The 22,587-nt window shown below is 36.7% G+C and overlaps 1 protein-coding gene across 1 annotated transcript in view; it reads right to left on the bottom strand.

The window, feature by feature from the left end:
- Positions 1-22,587, bottom strand: part of NECAB1 (N-terminal EF-hand calcium binding protein 1) — a 183,548-nt gene that overhangs the window by 4,205 nt on the left and 156,756 nt on the right. Inside the window, exons 8-12 of the mRNA XM_006161410.2 lie at positions 21,911-21,987; positions 17,711-17,764; positions 10,975-11,087; positions 2,264-2,341; positions 934-1,025 (exon numbers count right to left, since the gene is read on the bottom strand). Coding sequence (XP_006161472.1) covers positions 934-1,025; positions 2,264-2,341; positions 10,975-11,087; positions 17,711-17,764; positions 21,911-21,987 — 414 coding nt within the window. The remainder of the gene's footprint in view (positions 1-933; positions 1,026-2,263; positions 2,342-10,974; positions 11,088-17,710; positions 17,765-21,910; positions 21,988-22,587) is intronic.

The raw sequence follows: 22,587 nt of genomic DNA, 5'->3' as shown, positions 1-22,587 counted from the left end.
AAGAGCACTGTTTCCTTCATTTTCCTCTGGTTTCCTTAATACTCTGCTACTATGATTCTCATACTTCTGATTGGTTCCTCTTGGTCTCTTTAGTAAAGGAAATGTCTCTCTCTCAACCAACCATTTATTTATTTATTTATTTATTTATTTATTTATTTATTTATTTAGATTTTTGCTATAAGGTGTGTACACTCACCAGAGAGACAGACAGAAAGGAAGAAATCACTCCCCAGGGGGTATGGCCACACCACAGTTCTTTCTCCTCTATACTCTTCTCAGGATTTTGGGCACACACATGTGCCTGGCATGAGTTTTAAGCTGCTGGGGCTGGGACTTGAACAGTGATCGACTACATGGAAATCCCACATAACCATTAACCATCAACTGGTCCCTTGAGTAAACTTTTAAAGAAAGGGTTAGATGCCAGGGTTAGATGCCAAATTCCAAGCCTGACTCTTATCTGCATACTCTCTCACCAGTCCCAGACTTCAGTCACCATATTGCTGTCGTTAGCTCCTGAAAACTTTATCTGCAAGTAGAACCCCCAATTTTCTCTCTAGCTCTTGATTGAGGTATTTTTCTTTCCTGGCTATCTAGATTGTATTCAATAAACTAAATTATGATATAGTGAAGCATTTGAATAATTTTTGAAATACTGTGATTTGACTTGTATGTCAAGTTAGTTAAAATTTTAGTTGGGGCCAGCAAATAATAGGTTTAATATAGTAAGAAATATAAATAATGTTAACTAAGAACTAAAGGCAATAAAAGAAATGTATAGATCTCTTGCTTCCTTCCCACCCCAAATTAAGAGATACATAAGGAAACAATAAAGAGAGCACCACTGAAGAACATACTATCCTAAAACAACAACAATAAAAAACAAAAATTAATACAAAAGCACATGGAACATTGTGAACCCAGGATAATTACCAGGAACTAGCATAGTAGAGGTGAGTTCTGGAGTTTCCAAGAAATCCACATTACTTCTTTGGAAAGTCTTGCTATAATTTGTCTGAAGGTGGCTGTATAAATAATTACAGGTTATAGTTGTACACTTTTATTTACAATATTTTTAAGTAGACAGTAGCAGAGATAAAATTCAATCTATGAGAAGGTTTTGGGTGATTTGGATTAAGAAAATGTCTGGATATAGACGTCTTCTAATGCTTATTTAGCCTTAAAAATTTCAAGAGTAATAACTGTTACAAAAATTTTTTCGAAAGGTTTATAAAATGAGAACACTAATTTTCTACAGAATATATTTTAAAAAAGTAAGATTTTAATTGTAGCTAGTACTTTAAACAGAAGAAGTATGTTGGCTGTCAAAGTGTTTAAAAAGTAGAATAGCTAAGAAGAGGAACTGTAAATTTCCAATCTCTAGAGAGTAAACATAGATGATTATATCATCTAAAGATGTAGGCCTAGAAGTGGGAAGTTTAATAAATTGCCTTTAAGGATTCCTACTATGCCTTAAAAACTACTGGTGTCACGTGATACCTTCATTATAGCACAAAGTGCCTTCCAAAGAGCCACAAAAATAAAACTTGCAGGTAAAAAATGTATCACTTGAATTTCCAGGTGTTATATTACTTCCATTACCATATCTAATACCCTAGAAACATGGACTTAATAAAGAGCAATATGCTTTGTACCACTGAAGACCATCTGGAACTGTTTATATAATCTCAGAATAGCAAAAATTTCCTTTATTCCAGTTTTCTCATTATATATTTGATGCTTATTAGTTATCATTTTAATGTCAAAGAAGGTAATTTTTAAAATTTGTCAAACAATGTCATGTTTTTCTCATTTATTCACAGTGTTCAAAGACCTTTAGAAAAATAATTAGGCCATGATTATCTTAAGAATTATGTGTAGTTTCATTGTAAAATAAGATAATTTACACAAAACTTATTTTATAAAAAGTTAGGATTTAAAAGTTTTTTTCCCTCTTCCTTTTTTTTGCATCCTTTGTCTGCATCCCACCATCCCTGCCCACCTTAGAACCCACGACACTATATCTGAAACCATCTATAAAATAGTCTAATTGACTTTACCAAAAGTGTTTGTGCTTCAAGAGGAAAGTGGTTACTAATCCACAAAATAAATTTCTAAAAGTGTGTAATTAAGGGTAATAAGTAAATAAAACAGGTTTTAGGTAGAGATAAATAGAGTAAAGTCTTTTCTATAGTTCTAAAATTATGTCATATATTGCTGCCTCCATGACTTTACAAAAAAATCAGCCTTCCTCACAACTTACCTATTCCACACATTACTATTCTCCCAGAACTCATAAATCATGTAGCGTGATTCATTTGAAAGCTTCTGAATAGAAATACTGAAATGGAAAAGGAAAAGCATAATTAGCCACTGATAATTAGAGAAGCAAACTTTATAATCATGTTTATATGTGGTGTGAAACCATCTTATCCATTAGTATAGGAAATAACCTATGGTGTCTGCATAAAAATTGAATAGCTTTGTCAGTAATTGATTAGTTCAATATGTTATACCAGAGTTCAGAAAAAAAATGTGATTACATGCTGGGTTGAACCTGCCGATAGCCATATCTCTTGCCAAATTCTTAGCCTTACTCCATTCCCGTGCTGACAAAACTTTTGTTTGAGTTCCTGATATACTCCATTGGAACCTCTTGAACAACATTGCTATACAACTTGTCTAATGGGTCTTTCTCTTTTTACACACACACACACACACACACACACACAAACACACACACATTCATCTATCAACTTTTCTCTGTCCAGATCAAGTTTGAGAGTCCACATTCTGGCCACAATTACACTATTTAACAATTGCTTTTCTAATTGGGGTAAGACAAATTTGAATTTGTTCTTTTAACCCTTTGAGACTAGTCTGAAGATGGTAATAAATAGCCTATATCTTAGGTTTTCGAAGAGTAAAGAAATAAGGTTGGCTAAAAAGATGAAGATCAGATTTAAATCTGTAGGATGAGGAGCCGCTGAATAGTTCAAAGCAGGAAGTCTGACATGGCTATAAAGCTGTGTTTATTATTTGTTTTTGGAGAGACTTTTGCTATAGGGCATGTGTGCTTGTTGGAGAGACAGAGAGAGAAAGAAAGTGAGAAATTACCCTCCCCCCCCAGAGGTGATGACCATGCCACAATCTCTTCTCTCAGGAATTTGGGCATGCACACACATGTGCCTGGCATGAGTGTCAAGCTTCGGGGTCCAGGACTCAGTAGACTATGTAGGAGTCCAAGGATATAACCATCGTGCCATCTACTGGTCCCCTAGAACTGTATTTTAAGAGATCCTTTTGATGGCAATGTGGGTTATAATATGGAGGGCATTTATACAAATCCAGGAAGACTAGCTAACGAGGTAGTGTAATTGTGTCAGGGAAAGAAGAAGATCCAAATTATTGTTGAAATAGACTAATAAAGAGAGGACAGACTTATAAACTTAAGAGATAAACTTAACAGAAAGATTACCCTTACAAACTTAATTCCAGGGCTGGCAGGTGACGTGGTGCTTAAGGGTGTTGGACTCCTACATGGCTGACCATGGTTCAAGTCTTGGACCTGACGGCTTGCTTTATCACTCTCTCTCTTTATCTCTCTCTCTCTTTATCTCTCTTTCACTCTGTCCCCTCTCCCCCTCTCTCTTACTCTGTCACTCTCTGATCAAATTAAAATAAACTTAAATAAAAATCATTCTTAAAAGCTTTTTTAGAAAAACAAAACTTAATTCCAAAATTGGAATTAAACAGCTTTTTCAGCCTCATGCTCCATAATGTATTCATATTAGAAAGAAAAGTGATGAGTTAGAAAATCATTTTTGAGTTAACAGAGAATTTACTGTAGATTTTATATGTACCCACATGTGTCCAGAAGGTGGCAGTAGTTACACACAAAAATTGAAATTATATATATATATATATATATTCTTTAGCTCTTTGCCTATAAGCAATTTAGTGTTTTTCAGGGTTGTTCATCTAATTTGGTTCATTATGGAATGATTTAGCAAATGCTGTTATTAGCTGAACTTCAGGGAAAGATTTACTATAGCATTGTAAGTATTGAATAAAAAGTGCAATTTGTGATTTTTCTAGTTTCAGGAGTTGATAAATGGAATTTGGAGGGGGGAGGGGGCTTGAAATCTTAGAGATGATATGCAAATTAATGTCCATATGTAGCTTTTCCTAGTAGGAAAACAATTCATAGTGTTCATCATAGTCTAAAAGGAGCCTGTATACTCCATAAACATAACCTAACAGTATGATGGACAAATTACAATCCAGATATATTTCATTTAGGATAAAGTTTAAAATAACAGCTTTAAATTTTAGATTCTTTACCAACTGCCTCTTGAAAACTATTTTTTTGTATTATGTATTACGTAAAAAGCCCAATTACCTTATCTAAACCTCATTTCTCATACTAGCCACAGGCTATAAGAAATTTACAAAATTTTAGCATAAACATTCAAAGTTTTGAAAGATTGAAGAGTATATCATAATGTGATGTGGTAGTGGTGTACAGTGGATCCAGCTTCATCTACTGTTTCTTAGTTGTGTCACCTGTGGCCCATTATGCAACCTCGATTTTCTCATTAAAAAATGATTATAGTTCTATGAAGACCAAATAAGGTGTTGCATGTAGAATGTTTAACCTAGTACTTGGAATATTGTGCATTGCATGTTTCCATGCATGCATGTGTGTGTTTAATTAGCTATTATACAAATAACTAAAAAGAAAGTAGCATTTCACTGGATGAGAAGCTAGGAAAGTTAAGTCGTTAAGTCTTTATGGTGTCAAAACAGAGAAGTGTAACAGAAGTAAAAGGAATGGGGAAAAGACTAAAAAAAAATTTGAGAGAAAAGTAAACATGTCTGCGAAAACAATGAGATGCAACAAGCCAATAATATGTACTAACATCAATGGTGGTGATGTTGATTTCTAACACATATTTACTTTGTTCTAGATCCTGGTGTAAGCATTTTTTATGGATTAAGTAATTTTACTTTCACAGTTACTCTGAGAGTCATTGGCTGACACTTTCCATTGCCTCCCCAATTGTTGTCTTCCTTCTGTTAACAGAACATTGCAATTGTTCAGTTTTCAGTATACTCAATTTTTTTTTTTTTGAGAGGTTTTTGCTATAGGGCGCGTGCACTTGCCAGACAGACAGAGACAGAGAGACAGAAAGTGAGAAATCACCTCCCGGGGTGATGGCCATGCCACAATCCCCTCTCCTCTGTTCTCTCGGGATCTTGGGCATGCACGCACACGCGCCCGGCATGAGTCTTAAGCCACTTGGGTCTGGGACGCAAACCGCGGTCAACTACATGGGAGTCCAGTGACATAGCCATTATGCTAACTGCTGGTCCCCTCCACGATGCTTGCTGGACTAAGACTGTCTTGCCAATCTCACTCCTCTCCTCTACTACAGACTTGTGTCCTAGCCTTTCCTGTAGCCAGACATGACTATGTGACTTGGCTTCTGGCCAGTGAGTTGCAAAAGGAAGATTGCTGGGAAGCAGAAGTTCTGGGAAAAGATTTATAACCTTAGGGTCAGATGTGAGAGGGGATCATGTTGCGATTGCTTCCTTCTCTTTTTTCCCTCATGATAGGCTGTTTGATAGAGACCCAGATAACAGAGCTGAAAGATGGATCTGGGATCTATGATGACAACATTAAACTATAGAACTAACTTTGACATAGCTACCTCTAGACTTCTTGTTGAGAATAATAGTAAGCATTGCTTATGACATAAGTGACTGTTACTATTCTTTCTCTAAATTATAAGTAACAACATTCCTATCTGACAAAAATGGGTGCTATTGATTTCTCCATTTTTTTAAATCTAATTTTTATGGATAAGGAAACTGAGGCATGAAGAAACTAAATAATTTGCCCAAGGTCACACAAATAGTAGTTAGTAAGCCAGAGTTTAGGCTCTAAAGGTTTCACTATGAAAATGGTGATAAGAACTGGATGCATTGATGACTGAATGTAGATTTTTGTCTCAAAGAGACATGGGTAGAAATGCTAATCAGAATTGCTATATAGACTGGGTACTTTCTATTAAGGGCCAAACAAGACCAATTTATGTAGCAATGACATTTAAGGATATTGCTATTGGACACTGATATACATAATGGCATGCAATGATGGCAATGAAACAGCAAAATTATGAAATAATTTTTAGAACAATTTATGTTTGAATGATTGGCTTTCAGTTATTTAAATTTAAAACTGTATTAACACACCTCCAAGCTTTTGCTTATGTGACTGTACTAACTAAGAATACCTTGTCTTCCCTTTGTACTTACTGTGGCATGGGTGCCCCACCTTAGCTCATAGGGCTAACTCACTAACCACCACCAAAAAACAAAGATACCATAAGTGGGACAATCCTCACATTTCTCCATATCAAGGCCTGGTTGCCAGTTTATTATATCTATAGAAACACTGATCAATGATTACTGTTTTGATACACCTTTAGTTTTTTTTTTTTACTGAGATTTTTTTGTTTTTTTTTGCTATAGGTTACCTGCACTTGCCAGAAAGACAGAGCAAGACAGAGAGAAACAAAGTGAGAGATCACCCCCCAGAGAGATGGCCACGCCCACAATCCCTTCTTCTCCATTCTCCTCTCAGGATCTTGGGCACTCATGCACATATCCCTGTCATGAGTTTAAGCCACTGGGTCCAGGACTCAAACCGCATTCAACTACATGGGAGTCCAGCAACATAGCCATTACGCCATCTGCTGGTTCCACTACCTTTAGTTTTTAAGCATGTAAGTATGTCTCAGGATTAATTTTTTTATTTGTATTTTTTTTTAAAGAGAGATTTTTGCTATAAGGGTGCATGCACTCCCCTAAGAGATAGAGAGAGAAGGAGAGAGAGAGAGAGAAAAAAAACAAGAAATCACTCCCAAGAGGGATGGAGATGCTGCAATCCCTGCTCCTCCATTTTCCTCTTGGGATTTTGGGCAAGCAGGAACACGTGCCTGGCATTAGTTTTAAGCCTCCAGGTCCGGGACTTGAACCACAGTCAACTATGTGGGAGTCCAGTGATATGACCATTACACCATCTATTGGTCCCTGGGTTGATTCTTAAAATCCCATATTTATGGATTGTAAAAATCCTGAGGCCTTTCCAATGAAGTTTTGAACCCATTCAAGTTCTAGAATTTTACAGCTGAAAGTGACTTTACTAATCATTTTATTCTGTTGAAAAGCTGTGAAATTTTAGACTCACAACAAGGTTTTAATTGCTGTCTTTATGATGAGTGTCCTACTTTGGAACTAGATTCTAAGGTTCTTGAAAACATAGTCTCGTTTCTGAGTATACACTGTATCTAGCACATATATTCACTTGTACCTTCTCATGGCAAACAAGGTGACTAATGAGATTTCATGATTACAAAATAAATAGCATCAAACTCTGTGTGTGTGTTTTGCCTGGGTCCACACAATTGATCTGTTTGTTTTTTTTCCAATATTATAACAAAGCCTTTGTTAATCCCCAAACTTCCAAGTTCCCTAGTCAAATACTTAAGGCAAAAACTTCTCTAATTTAGTTGTCTGAATTTAAGAAAGTAAGACCTTGTTGAAATTGAAACAGGAGGGATCTTGTCCTGGTTAATCACAGTCCAGGATATTCTAATTCAAATATGACCAAATATAGGCAAGAAGGATTAAATTTGGGTTTTGGAGTCACACAAACTTAGCAAGTTGTTTAACTCACTAGAGACTTTTTCTAAGTTGGATGTAATATGTGCCTTTAATGATTACTCTGAATATTAGAGAATGGATACAAAATCCATGTCAAGTGCACAATGATTTCTGTTCTTTTTTTTTTTTTTAAATTTTTGGAGAGGTTTTCGCTATAGGGCGCGTGAGCTCGCCAGACAGACAGAGACATAGAGACAGAAAGCGAGAAATCACCCCCCAGGGGGGATGGTCACGCCGCAATCCCTTCTCCTCCATTCTCCTCTCGGGATCTTGGGCACGCACGCACATGCGCCTGGCATGAGTTTTAAGCCACCGGATCTGGGACGCGAACCGCGGTCGACTACGTGGGAGTTCAGCGACATAGCCATTATGCTAACTGCTGGTCCCAAGACAGAAAATTTTATTTTGTTCTATTTTATGGCAGCATTTTGGGTATAACCATGTGAGGCTGAGCTAAACATGGAAGAAGAAACTACAAACCTGATAGTTCACAGAGCTTTACTTGACCAGCCGAGCACATGCAATTGTTCTAGGCACAGTGGAGCATGAGTGAAGGCATGAGTGGCACTTGATTTTTTATCAATGAGTACCAGTAGAAAATTGAATTTGACAAACTGGTATAACTGAAAAGTTGAATTTGGACATGCATAGTGGCCTAAGGTGTATTTCACATATATTCCACCTGTGTGTGGTGATTCTGTGATGCTCATTCTATCTGATAAAATCTATGTTTGAGAATTGAGGTAAAAGAAAGAAATTAGCTGAAGCATCAGAAATAAGTGAATGAAAAGCTGCTAAGAAATAAACCAGACTTGAGAAGGAAAGAAGAGGCTGAAAGTCTCTATGTGTCTTACAGGAAATGGATACTCTTCCCTCTACTTCACAGCAGGAGCTGAGGGAGCAATTTTTCGTGGTTACTGAGAGAACAGAATTTTCAGCAGGCGGCACAAATCTATCTATTCTTGTACTTGCCCACATTCTGTTTCTTTCTCCCTGGGGCTGTTCTAATAGCTTGAGGTCATTTTCCCAATACACATTAAAGCAGGGTTTCTGAAACTGAAGAAGAAGAAGAAAAAAACAACTTAAATGCCCCTTTTATAAATGTAAAATATCTAGTCAGTCGCTAGAGACTTTGATATACCAAAACAGCAGACTCTCTTGTTTATATCCTCACTAACCAAAAAAGAGTTTATTTACTGAACTCTACTTTCTGTAATTTATACTGTGGAAAGTATTCTGTATATAGGCTTTTGCGTGTGTGTGTGTGTGTGTGTGTGTGTGTGTGAGAGAGAGAGAGAGAGAGAGAGAGAGAGAGAGAAGTACTCTCTCAGTGTGTCTGATCATGCTGTGATCTCCTTCCCCCAAGTCCTTTAGCTCATCAGGAACTTGGGCATTTACACACATACATGTACACATGCACATACATGTGTGCAGCTGGCCTATTTCAGGCCATCCAGGCTAGGGATATGAACTTGAGGTCAGCATATGGCTTCCAGCACTGCAGTTCAGTATGCTACTGCCTGCATCATGGAGACTTCTTTTTGCGGTTTTCAAGTATTCAATTCTATCTTCAAATGAGTAAGTTTTTAAAAACTACATATGTTCCCACCTTGACAAATCTCTCCAGTCACTTAAAGTGGGATTATTTATGTCCTTCTGAGCTTGAAGTGAGATAGCATAACAAAAATAATAATGGAAGCACACATTCCCTTTGTTCCTATTACAAAGGCACTATGGGGAAGATCATGGACTGTTAATAGCACTGAGAAGGTCAGCCAGCTGGACACTGAGGAAGCAACAGTAAATGCAGTAGTGACCTCAACTCACATTTCATGATCTCCAGTGGGTGGGAGGCATTATACTGAACACTACTTGGACTGTCTCAGTTAACCCTCACAACCATCTTAGTAAGGTTCTTGATGAGGAAACAGACTCAGAGCTGCTAAAGGACCTTTTTCAAACCACAAAGTAGTTAAATCACACATGTATCTCCAGAACCAGACTTCTTAGGTGGGAAATTTTTATTCTGCCAGAGTATGAATAAAACACTGTTAATCATTGTGAGGAAAAGTGAAACATTCAGAGACATAAAATATGTGTTTATATGCACGTGTGCACACACGCGTGCATCCACACACACACACACATACAAACATCTAAAAACTCCCAAAGCAGTATTTGATGTGCATTATGACATGCAGTTTAAATAAACTCACAAGGTAGGGATAGAATCAGTTGTAGTTTTCTGAAAGCAGGTGAGTTGGGGAATGGCTTCTAGACTTGGGATAGACCATGGGCTGGCAGAGACCTGCATCTGGGTGCATATTTCTGGGAGGGAGATGGCTAGATCTTAGGCACAGCAGTTGGGAGTGAACAGATTATACTGTCAAGCAGTGGGGGTTAAAAAGAAAATACTGTAAAGCCAATAGACAATTGTATGTAGCTGAGGAAGGGTGTTCAGGTGAGAACAAATGGTGTAGTGATATGGATTCTGGGGTCTGTTGGTAGGACAAACAGGGCCAGGACAAAATCTAGCATTTGATGATACTTATTAGAGTGTGATTAGAGGTTCTTGATTTAGGGAATTCTATGAGAACTGTTCCTAATAAAAGCTATTCTAGCTGTTTATTGAACTGGTTGGAGTGGAAAAAAATGAAGATGAGAAATAGTATATTTTATAACAGTAGCTTGAGATAATAGAAACTTAAAACCTAAGCTGGTAGGGGCCATAGAAAGAAAGAAGAAAAGAGCTGCTGCCTTTGTTTTTTTTTTTTTTTTTAAATGACCAAGTTCTGAAATCATGACTCTAGAGACCTATGCAGTTCCATAATGGCTGAAATGGTCATTAAACCATAGGGCATGTTGCCAAGGGAGCAATCAAAGTTGGCTGCCTGAGAGTTGGAGCCTCATCTACCAGAGATGATTTTAAATCAGAGTGTAGGCTGCCTGGATACAAAAGGAGAATTTCAATATATTTGAAACTCCTCATTCAAATTGTTCTCTCCATTTTATTTCCCTTGGTGCCTCTAAAGATCAAATCAGTACAGGGGCCAAGGATCAAAGAGAAAACGTCCAGTTAAACTCTGCAAACAGCATTGCCCAAAGGGTTGAAACGCTCGGCATAATTTAACATGAAGATTCTCAAATGCCTGCCTATTAGACCCTCACCCTCAACTAAGGTAGGAAACGCCTTTACCTTTGCCCTGGCCTAGTAAGCTAAGGCTCTTTTGCTGGAGGACTTACCGTAAGCATCCACTTTGGGAGGATGCGCTCTCCACATAGTGTTTCAGGGCAAGTTGGAATTCTTCCAGATCCTCTTCTATCACAGACATCTGACGCTGCACAAGCATTATGTGCTGCCAAGGAAGGGGCAAGGGTTACTGCATTGGCTGTCACAGAGTCTTGTTTAAGCCAATCCCTATTGGCCTTCCTGTCCCTCCTCACAAAGCAAATGATCATCCAAAAAATGTGATCAAGGAAGGCCATGACCATTCCAAGTATAAAACTGTATTAATATAAAGGTTGAAATATAGCCAGGATATTCTTTATGCCTCTAATAACGGAAGCTAAAGAAAGTGTCCTTAATGGTAATATCCTTGATTTTATTGTACAAAAATTATAAAAAAAAATTTTAAAATGTCCTTTACAATGACATGTGTCCCCTTTATAAGCAGTGATTAGCTGGGGCCAGCAGCTGGTGTGGTGGTTAGGGTGTTGGACTCCTACACCCTAAGTCTGGGATTTGGCTGACTGGTCCAAATCCCAGACTTGGTGGCTTTCTCTCTCTTTCTCTAGTCAAATTGAAGAACAATAATAAATAAAATTAAATGAATAATTATTTTTTTAAAGTAGTGATTAGCAGTCATTTCATTTTTCCCTTGTATCTAGGTGTAACCAATTAATTAGTTCTCACCAATAGAATATGATCAGAAATATTGTGTACCGTTTTTGAGCCAAGACTTCTAAAAAGGATGTGAACCTTGTTCATATTCTCTTTCCATTTTCTGTTGGTAGAATGAAGACATACCCTAGGGATGGTAGAATCACAGCTGAAAGAATCTTGTTCTCCTGAATCATTGTGTGAACTGTTTATTGATTTATAAATGTTTATCATGTTGGGACAATTTTACATTTTGGGTCTATTTGTTTTCATAGTCTAATTATCTTAATGGGTTCAACCATTTTAATGGAACATTGCTTTATTTTCTCTCAGGATCATGAATCTAGAATCAGTACATGCAAGCTAATAGCTATCTCCTAAGATTTTGTAGAGAACAGTCAGTCCCAGGTCTGTCTCTTATAGGCACATGGTTTTAATATTAATAACCAAGCAAAGTTAATCTCTGCCAAAGTAATGGTGAGCATGTTCTTTTCCAGCAGTCTGCAAGGATTGTTTTCATCAGACATTTGTGATTAACAATGACTCAGATGATTCTCATGGGCTATCCTAGTGAGTTATATAAATATATTCACCTATTCTACCATAATTCTTTCAGCCTGAAAGCAATTTTTATGTGATCCAATGGGATAGATGCAAAAATGACCAGAATTTTCATTGCTACTTGAACTCATGTCCTTTGATAATGTGACTCTTCAGCTCCTCTTATTGACACATGGATTCTATTTCTGCTTCCCTTGGATTTAGCTGAACTTTTAACATGATTTGACTAATAGAATATGGCAGAACCACGGTATGCCAGTTTCAAGTTTAGCCCTGAGAGGTTTGTGAGTTCCTCCTCCTCTTGTATCCCTGAGATTGTTACATGAACAAGACCTGCTAGTTTAGGGTTCAAGTGTTTTCTGTAAATCTCCAGATAGTAAACATTTTAGGTTTTGTGCTTTGTTTTAGTTTTGAGAGATTTTTGCTATAGGACATGTGCACTCGCCAGAGAGACAGAAAGCGGGAAATCACCCTCCAGGAGGGATGGCCATGCTACAATCCCTTATCCTCCATTCTCTTCTCAGGACTTTGGGCATGCATGCACACGTGCCCCACATAAGTTTTAAGCCTCTGAGTCTGGGACTTGAACTGCAGGCGACTACATGGGAGTCCAGTGACATAACCATTACACCATCTGCTAGTCCCAGGTTTTGTGTTCTTAGAGCAACTCTTCAACTCTGCTTTTGTAGTGTGAAAGCAGGTATAGACAATATCCACTTTGGGAGGATGCGCTCTCCACATAGTGTTTCAGGGCAAGTTGGAATTCTTCCAGATCCTCTTCTATCACAGACATCTGACGCTGCACAAGCATTATGTGCTGCCAAGGAAGGGGCAAGGGTTACTGCATTGGCTGTCACAGAGTCTTGTTTAAGCCAATCCCTATTGGCCTTCCTGTCCCTCCTCACAAAGCAAATGATCATCCAAAAAATGTGATCAAGGAAGGCCATGACCATTCCAAGTATAAAACTGTATTAATATAAAGGTTGAAATATAGCCAGGATATTCTTTATGCCTCTAATAACGGAAGCTAAAGAAAGTGTCCTTAATGGTAATATCCTTGATTTTATTGTACAAAAATTATAAAAAAAAATTTTAAAATGTCCTTTACAATGACATGTGTCCCCTTTATAAGCAGTGATTAGCTGGGGCCAGCAGCTGGTGTGGTGGTTAGGGTGTTGGACTCCTACACCCTAAGTCTGGGATTTGGCTGACTGGTCCAAATCCCAGACTTGGTGGCTTTCTCTCTCTTTCTCTAGTCAAATTGAAGAACAATAATAAATAAAATTAAATGAATAATTATTTTTTTAAAGTAGTGATTAGCAGTCATTTCATTTTTCCCTTGTATCTAGGTGTAACCAATTAATTAGTTCTCACCAATAGAATATGATCAGAAATATTGTGTACCGTTTTTGAGCCAAGACTTCTAAAAAGGATGTGAACCTTGTTCATATTCTCTTTCCATTTTCTGTTGGTAGAATGAAGACATACCCTAGGGATGGTAGAATCACAGCTGAAAGAATCTTGTTCTCCTGAATCATTGTGTGAACTGTTTATTGATTTATAAATGTTTATCATGTTGGGACAATTTTACATTTTGGGTCTATTTGTTTTCATAGTCTAATTATCTTAATGGGTTCAACCATTTTAATGGAACATTGCTTTATTTTCTCTCAGGATCATGAATCTAGAATCAGTACATGCAAGCTAATAGCTATCTCCTAAGATTTTGTAGAGAACAGTCAGTCCCAGGTCTGTCTCTTATAGGCACATGGTTTTAATATTAATAACCAAGCAAAGTTAATCTCTGCCAAAGTAATGGTGAGCATGTTCTTTTCCAGCAGTCTGCAAGGATTGTTTTCATCAGACATTTGTGATTAACAATGACTCAGATGATTCTCATGGGCTATCCTAGTGAGTTATATAAATATATTCACCTATTCTACCATAATTCTTTCAGCCTGAAAGCAATTTTTATGTGATCCAATGGGATAGATGCAAAAATGACCAGAATTTTCATTGCTACTTGAACTCATGTCCTTTGATAATGTGACTCTTCAGCTCCTCTTATTGACACATGGATTCTATTTCTGCTTCCCTTGGATTTAGCTGAACTTTTAACATGATTTGACTAATAGAATATGGCAGAACCACGGTATGCCAGTTTCAAGTTTAGCCCTGAGAGGTTTGTGAGTTCCTCCTCCTCTTGTATCCCTGAGATTGTTACATGAACAAGACCTGCTAGTTTAGGGTTCAAGTGTTTTCTGTAAATCTCCAGATAGTAAACATTTTAGGTTTTGTGCTTTGTTTTAGTTTTGAGAGATTTTTGCTATAGGACATGTGCACTCGCCAGAGAGACAGAAAGCGGGAAATCACCCTCCAGGAGGGATGGCCATGCTACAATCCCTTATCCTCCATTCTCTTCTCAGGACTTTGGGCATGCATGCACACGTGCCCCACATAAGTTTTAAGCCTCTGAGTCTGGGACTTGAACTGCAGGCGACTACATGGGAGTCCAGTGACATAACCATTACACCATCTGCTAGTCCCAGGTTTTGTGTTCTTAGAGCAACTCTTCAACTCTGCTTTTGTAGTGTGAAAGCAGGTATAGACAATACAGAAACAGATGGGTGTGGCTGTGTTAGAATAAAATCATGTACATAAATAGGTGATAGACTATAGTTTGCCAACTCCTGTACTAGAGGATTAAAGAATACATAGAGCAGAGCTGACCTCTAGTTATGTATTTTGATGTCAGTATGATTTGGAAAAATTAAACTCTTGGTTCCTAGATTTTACTTAGAAAACTAAGTAAGACATACAGAAATATTTACCTCTTCCTTCCTCAGACATTTACACACACACACACACACACACACACACACACACAAATCAGTTTGTGAGGCCCAGATAATCTAAATGTATGACTATTCTGACAAGTTGAACTTTTTGAATCCTGAGAAATTTAAGGTAGATTTTCTGAGATTTTATGAGTACCAGCTCTGAAAGAACAGTGAAAAATGGTTTAGGACACTCTGAATATAGGAGGTTTTATAGGAATTATTTGATAAAAATGGATGTACTACCGTTAATGAAAAATACAACTTTTCTTTTAGATTTTTTTGTTGTCGTTGTTGTTGTCATAGGGCATGTGTACTTGCTGGAGACAGAGAGAGAGGGAGACAAAACAAGAAATTATCCCCCAGGGGAGATAGCCATGCTGTAATCCTTTCTCCTTTTGGGATTTTAGGCACACACGCACACACACCCAGTGTGATTCTCAAGTTCCCAGGTCCAGGATTCAAACTGTGGAGTCAGCCACAAGGGGACCCAGTGCCTTAACTACTAGGCCACCTACTAGCCCCCCAAAAATACAATTTTGAATAATAGATATCCTATTCATTTTTCTAAAAAAAGAAAAACAAAACAAAGAAACAAAAAACAGTTCAAACCATTACTGTATGTGTAGTTCCCCCCCAAAAAAAAACCCAATTATTTTACCTCTAACAGAATAGTTAAAGGAATTATCTTTTCCCACTTTTAAACAATACCTACAGCTGTGTCACCTTTGCCCAATTCTATGTTCTAAAAATACTTCTATGCACAATAGAATTATCAATGTTGTGTATGTTGAACTTTTAAGGTAGATGTTGGCCTGTCTACTGTCAGAGACCACCAAATGGAATAGCTGCCACCTTGCACAAACAAGCCTTACATGATTTTTCAACAAGAGTGCTAAAGAGAGAAAATAATCTCATACTGGGAAATTACTAAGAATAAACAATTGTCTTTCACAACATTAGAAGAATAAGTTCAGACCAGCAGGTGGTATGGTGGTCAAGGCACTAGATTTCCATGTGGTCAACCATGGTTCAAGTCCAGGACCTGAGGACTTGAAATTCATGCTGGCTACATGTATGTGCATCCAAAATCTCAGGAGGAATATGGAGAAAAAGAGATTGTAATGTGGCCATCCTCCATGGCGGGTGATTTTTCACTTTCCCTCTCACTCTGTCTCTGGTGATAGCACACACTCTATGGCAAAAACAAAAACAAAACAAAACAAAAACGTATGCTTATTTTTCTTGACTGGAGTATACTTTTTCCTACACACAAGCCTGTGAAATAACAGATGCATGACCACAAGGTTAGCAATTCTGGTGACTCAGGGACCTGCTAACATGCTACTGTGTGTGCTCACTAGCCCTTCTCTTCTTACTTTCCAGTCCAAGTCTACACTATTTTAAAATTCTGGGTTCTTGATGGAATAACTGAATTTATCCCTGTCTTTGGAGGAACAGAAGCTAAACTGTAGTTAAAAATACAGCTACGTTAGGGGACAGTAGGCATATTTATAGGATTCTAACTGTAGTAGCCATTATTAAATTAATCTGAAGAGCCCCCAAGTTTCTTCTGAAGACTTTGAGTTGTGGATTTGCAGAGATAGCCAGGAGCCTGCCACATAGATGGCTCTCACCTTCCATCATGTAGTCAGTGCTGTGGAATAAATGTGATACAAAGAAAAGAAAAAAAAAATTTTTTTTTGCTTTGCTTTAAGTAAATGTGACTAATTCTTTAACAGCTATAAAACATGTACTACACTTAGGTTATTAAGAAAAAGTGTTTTGGAGTCAGCAGGTAGGGTGGGAGTTAAGTACTAGATCCCACGTGGCCAACTCTGCAGTTCGAGTCCTGGCCCAATTGCCTGAAAATCACATGAATGAAGGGGAAGGGACTGTAGCATGCCCATCTCCCTTTCTCTTTATCTCTGTCTCTCTCCAGGGAGTGCACATGCCCTATGGCAAAAATTTAAAAAAAAGTATTTTTCAATAGACACCCAAGATTTTGAAATCCAGATTTCCACTAAATGTACAAGGAAGATCCAATTTTCTGAAACAGATATGGCATAAATTCTTGCCTCAAAATAAAGTAGAATAATAAATAATGATATGTGTTGCTTTTTAATTAATTTATTCACTAGTTTATTTTTGTTGTATCTTAGTGTACCTATTAGGATCACTGTCTTCTTTCAGTTTCTGTAAATTGCCACCACTCTGGATAGATGTTTTTCCTAGGAATGTATTTCCTTCTCTCTGAACATCAATTTATTTTCTTTGAAAAATAATTTCTGAGCATTTACAATGTGTCTTGCCCTAAGCTAAATGATAGAAACACAACAATGAATAAGATCAGGTTTCTGCTCAGTTATATACAGTATTTAATCTAGCATAGTTTATAAAGTGAGTTTACTGCCCTTCTCTGTCAGTCATAATCATCCACTCAATAAGTCAATATATATACATAAATAAAATTTCAACCTTGCGTCTTTTATATGCCAGGAGCTTTCACAAAAACCTTGTGAAGTAGATATTAGGTTTTCACAAATCACAATTTAGAAAATACTACTTAGCCATGTAAAATGAAATATGTACATGTGTCACTTAGTCAATTTTTCATTGAGATAGTAACTAATTTTGGAGAGATTAAATCATGTTTTCAAAAGTATACATTTCTAAATTTTGACCTGAAAAAAGTACTTACAGATTTAGTGTTCCCTTCAATAATTTCCTCTTCCAGTGGTTCAAGTTTGAGATCCTTCAGTTACAGGGAGAAATGAGGGAATAGCAGGTATTAGATAATTCTAAAAAGCACTGTATATCCTGAGCCAACAGGTGGTATAGTTATTGAGGTGCTGGACTCCCACAGAGTTGACCATGGTTTGAGTCCTGGACGCAGTGGCTTGAAACTCACGCTGGGTATGTGTATGTGCATGCCAAAAATTCCAATAGAAGAATGGAGAAGAAGGGATTGTGGCATGGCCATCTACCCTGGGGGTGATTTCTCACTTTCTATCTCTGTCTCTCCAGCAAGCACACATGCCCTATAGCAAAAATCTTTCTCAAAAAAAAAAAAAAAAAGAAAAAAGAAAGCACTATATATTCAAATGGTAATAATTCTATGGCTAATATTGAACCAAAAGATCTCATTATCTGTAAAGAGATAAAATAATTCTGATTTTTAAAAGCTGAAGTGTTCTAGTAAAGACTCTTTATACCCATTTATCAATTATAAGGAGCCATTTCAGATATTTTGTTATTGCTTTAGGTTTACTTCACTAATACCATTAGAGAGCAAAGTGGAGACAAGAGAGATTCATCAAAACAAGGAGATGATAGAAAAAAGAAAAAGCTAGAATGAGTATCTTTATCAGGCTGATTTTTCTTATTGTACTGTCACATCTCTATGTGATGTTTCTTGGGAGACTGTGATAGACATGAGTGTTATTGTTTTAATACATTTGCTAATTTTTCTTTACTAAAAAGAAAGTGAATTTAAAAGAGAAAATACAATTGATATTTGCTAAAAAATTCTATAAAAACCTTAGAGTCTTATGCAGTGACCAATGACCAATGAATAACACTAATGTCACCAGTGAAATCAAGCATGTAATATCTGTAATCACAGATTTCATTCTGTGACTATATGTTCTAGTATTTTTTCCAAGTGAAGACTATGCAAAATAATTCCTTCAAATAAATATATTGAAAGTTGTAAAAATCCTGACTGTCTGAAAAAACAGAAACCTGTTCCTAGGAGAGTCACGTAGCTCCACTGTTCCTTTGTGGAATGTTAGTCAAGTTATTTAACTTCTCTGGGATTTGCTTCTACTCTACCCTGTGCCTTAAATCTATCCCTCGATTTTCATGTAGCTAACTGCTTCTCACCTTTCACAACTCCAATACCATCTCTGTAAGAGACATTCCCATATCCCCCCTCTATCATTCTGCCTTCTTTTATAAAAGTTTTACTTTTGATTTACATATAACAGTTAGTTGTACATCTTCATGGGGTACAGTGTGATTTTTCCAAACATGTATACAATGTGCAATGATCAAGTCAGGGCAATCAACATATACACCATCTCTAAAATTGATCATTTCTTTGTATTACACCCATTCAAATGTATTTTTCTGTTATTTTGAAATATGTATTTAATTATTACCAACTACCTGTACTGTACTGTGCTATAGTAGTCTATAACCTAGTCTACTGATACACACTTATGTACTCTTGTACTTTTTAGTCACCTTTTCTCCTTTCTCCTTTGGAACTTTCCGTATCCACCATTACATTCTCTACTTCCGTGCAATAGAATCGTCGTGATTTCTACTACCTGAAATTATCTCCTTCTGTGGGTTTGTTGACTTGTTTTGTCTGTCTCTCTAGGTACAAAAGATCTTATCTGCTTTGTTCACTGCTCTATTTCCTCTGCCAGAATAGGGCCTAACACAGAGTACTCAATAAATTTTGAAAAAATAAATGGCAAAAGTTATATAATACTATAGGTGTGAACTAAAAATCAAAAAGTACTTTACAGATAAACACTGTAACATAGTAATCTTGACCACTATGACCCTGATACCAACTCAGGTACACTTTCAATTCTACCTTCTTTAATCTCAGATAAGAAAATGTTAAAACATTACACAAATGTGACATCCTTGATTATACCCCTTCAAATGAAGATTCTTTGAGTTGATGATATACTGAAGACTTCCTAAAAAACAAAAGTTTTATTGTTGTCCTCATTGGTTTGTTTCACATTGAAGGTATTTTCTCAGGGTTCACGCAGAGCATAAGATATAACCTCAGCATATCTTTATATGTACTCAAAACCTGGAATGGACAGAAGGAATACCTAAAGAAGCTTGTAGAAATTTCACCTATTATTTTTCCCCACATGAATGGAGTTGGGTTTGGTTTCCAGTACAGGAAGGATTTATCAATAAATACTTAATGGAGAGAAAATATAACATCTGTTCTACCATGGGTACGGTTTCTTTTAGTGGGGAGATCAAACTAGTGCTAACAACTACAGGCGACAAGGTAGTCAGCAATGCAATGACATGTACTCAGCCACTGTTTAGCAATTGGGTAATTTTTCTCCAATAATCTAAATCTAAGTTTTAGAAGAAAACTGAACTTGCACTGCTTCTCCATTCATTAAGAAAGCTCATGCTGGGCTTCACACAGCTGGGGCCCCAAGCTGAAAATCATCACATTGTGCTTTTAGCAAACCTTGGTCACTGTCCTGAAAATGAAACTCTTTCATAGGAAGGGAGGGAGAAAAAGAGATGTGACAGTACTTTGATTTAAAGTTGGAAGAAAGGTATGACCAAAGTTTGGGCCATTCCTTTAAAACTAACTGTATACATTTCACATATCAAATAAAGTTTGACTAAGAACTTCAAAACCACTTTAAAAGAGGTATTTGTGTTCTTCAAATGAATTAAAACTTATTTAATAATTGAACCCTTATGTTTCAATGAGGCTTAGTTTTTAAATAGGAATCCTGGATTTCCAGGCCTTTCAACATTGAGAAACTAGTATCTATAGCCACCATTTTTCTTTGGAATCTTTTTAGTCTCAGTTCACATATCAATTAATTAAGCAAGGAAAGAGGAAAAATGATTTGCAGCAAGGTTATAGTTTAGGTATTGCTCCGGTAAGTGGTCAATATTGACTTAACCAATGCAGACATAATGGCAGTGTGTCTGGAGCAGGGCTCTTCTTCAACAGAATCTCTTTCTTAGGGACCTTACTCATTTTGGAGACCTGACATTTGTGGAAATGACTCTTAATACATTAACTTGTTAGCCTAAATTAATACTTATTAACAACTGACTGGGCATTTCTTTTTTTAAAAATTTTATTGTTGTTATTCTTCACTTTTGACCAGGGGGGTACAGAGAAGGGGAGAGTGAGAAAGCAAGTTGCCAGGTCTAGGACTCAAACCATGGTCAGCCATGTGAGAATCTAGCATCTCAACCACCATGCCACCTGCTGGTGCCCTGACTGGGTATTTGTGAGTATTCTATTATACATTGAAATGAACACTTCTAAAAAACCAGTTCACCACCTTGCCTCACCTTACCAATTATCTCTCACTTGTCTCTCCCAATTCTGTTAATGGTATTATTGTCTCAGACACTCAAGCACAAAGTCTGAGATTCTGAAAAGAAAGTAATTGTGAAGGTATATTTGAGTAAGAAAAATTAAAAAAAAATTATAGGAAAAATTTTTGTGTGGTAAAATTTTTGTCCTAGAGTGAAATGGCTGAATTATTTTAAATTGAAAGGAGAGAAGGGGTAAATTCTGAATGTTTAAAGCATATCATTAAAGGTTTGGTCTATGTTGTAAGGGTTTGAGAAGGAGTTACAAAGATTTATGAAGGTAATTTTATGAAAGGAATCTTATATATTATCAATGTGTATATTTCAGAATAGCAGGAAAAGTACATTCAAAAGTGTTAACACAAAGAAATGATTACATTTTGGAGATGATGGGTAGATTTATTACCTTGACTTGATTATTACACATTGTATACATGCTTTGAAAAAAATCACACTAAATCCTACAAAAAGTGTACAGTAAGTATATGTAAATTAGAAATTATAATCTTTTTTACAAGGGAAGGCAATCTGATAGAGGAAGAGTCTGGAAAGTTTCTGTAAGGAGCTAATATTAGAGTTGAGAGGGAGAAGAATTAACATGAGCCTATATGTTTACTTTAAAACAGTGATGACAAAATCTCAAATAACTACCAACTAGTTGTTCATGGGATCATTGAGATCCTGGCTGTCACTCTATCCAAGAAGTAGCCACAGATATTGAGGCAATGGGGAATTTCTGAGTCAGAATCTCTTGAAAAGTGAGAGAGAAAATAAAGGAGACACCGACCTTCTTTTCCAGTCTATCAATTAATTTCTGGAGTCTGTTTATCTGGGTCATCCACTGGTTGTCTTCTTCTAATAAGCCTTGGAGGAAAATCATGAGGACAGAATGTTAAACCTTAGAGTAGGAATGTTTGGTTATCTCAGAGCTGTCCTTTTACTCTGAAAGAATGCAGTGTCATTGACTAGTCAACACATTGTTTTTGAAGTGTATTCACATGAGTGCTATCTAAGTTATTAATTTTTATAGATCCAGGCATCCCAGTGGGTTCATTTCCACAGGCCTATTTTTTCTTTCTTTCTTTTTTTTTTTTTTTGATGTTATTGCCTATTCTGGCATCTGATATGTGTGAGAAAATATTCTGCTGAGCCATTTTTATCATATAAAAAGGTAGTTGATTTTCTCAGTTTACTTGTAGAGCTGTAGCAGGAACCAGTGCAACCCTACCCCTGACTACAACAACCAAAATAAATTGCTACAATCAAAACAAAGCATAGGGACAAGATAGCTAATTCTCCTTTCCCGGGGACCAAACTGAGTATACATTGACTATATACCATGGCATAGCAGTTAAGAGCATAGACAGGAGTCTGTTGGTCTATTTACATCTGTATGTAATATGCATATGTATGTGCATAGGCAAACATTTTATATATATTTGCTATAAATATACATTATATATA

Source organism: Tupaia chinensis, unplaced genomic scaffold (genome assembly GCF_000334495.1).
Source record: "Tupaia chinensis unplaced genomic scaffold, TupChi_1.0 Scaffold138568_1, whole genome shotgun sequence".
In the NCBI taxonomy this organism is placed as follows: domain Eukaryota; kingdom Metazoa; phylum Chordata; class Mammalia; order Scandentia; family Tupaiidae; genus Tupaia; species Tupaia belangeri.
The sequence above is the reverse complement of the archived record's forward strand: the minus strand, read 5'-3'. Positions and strand labels throughout refer to the sequence as shown.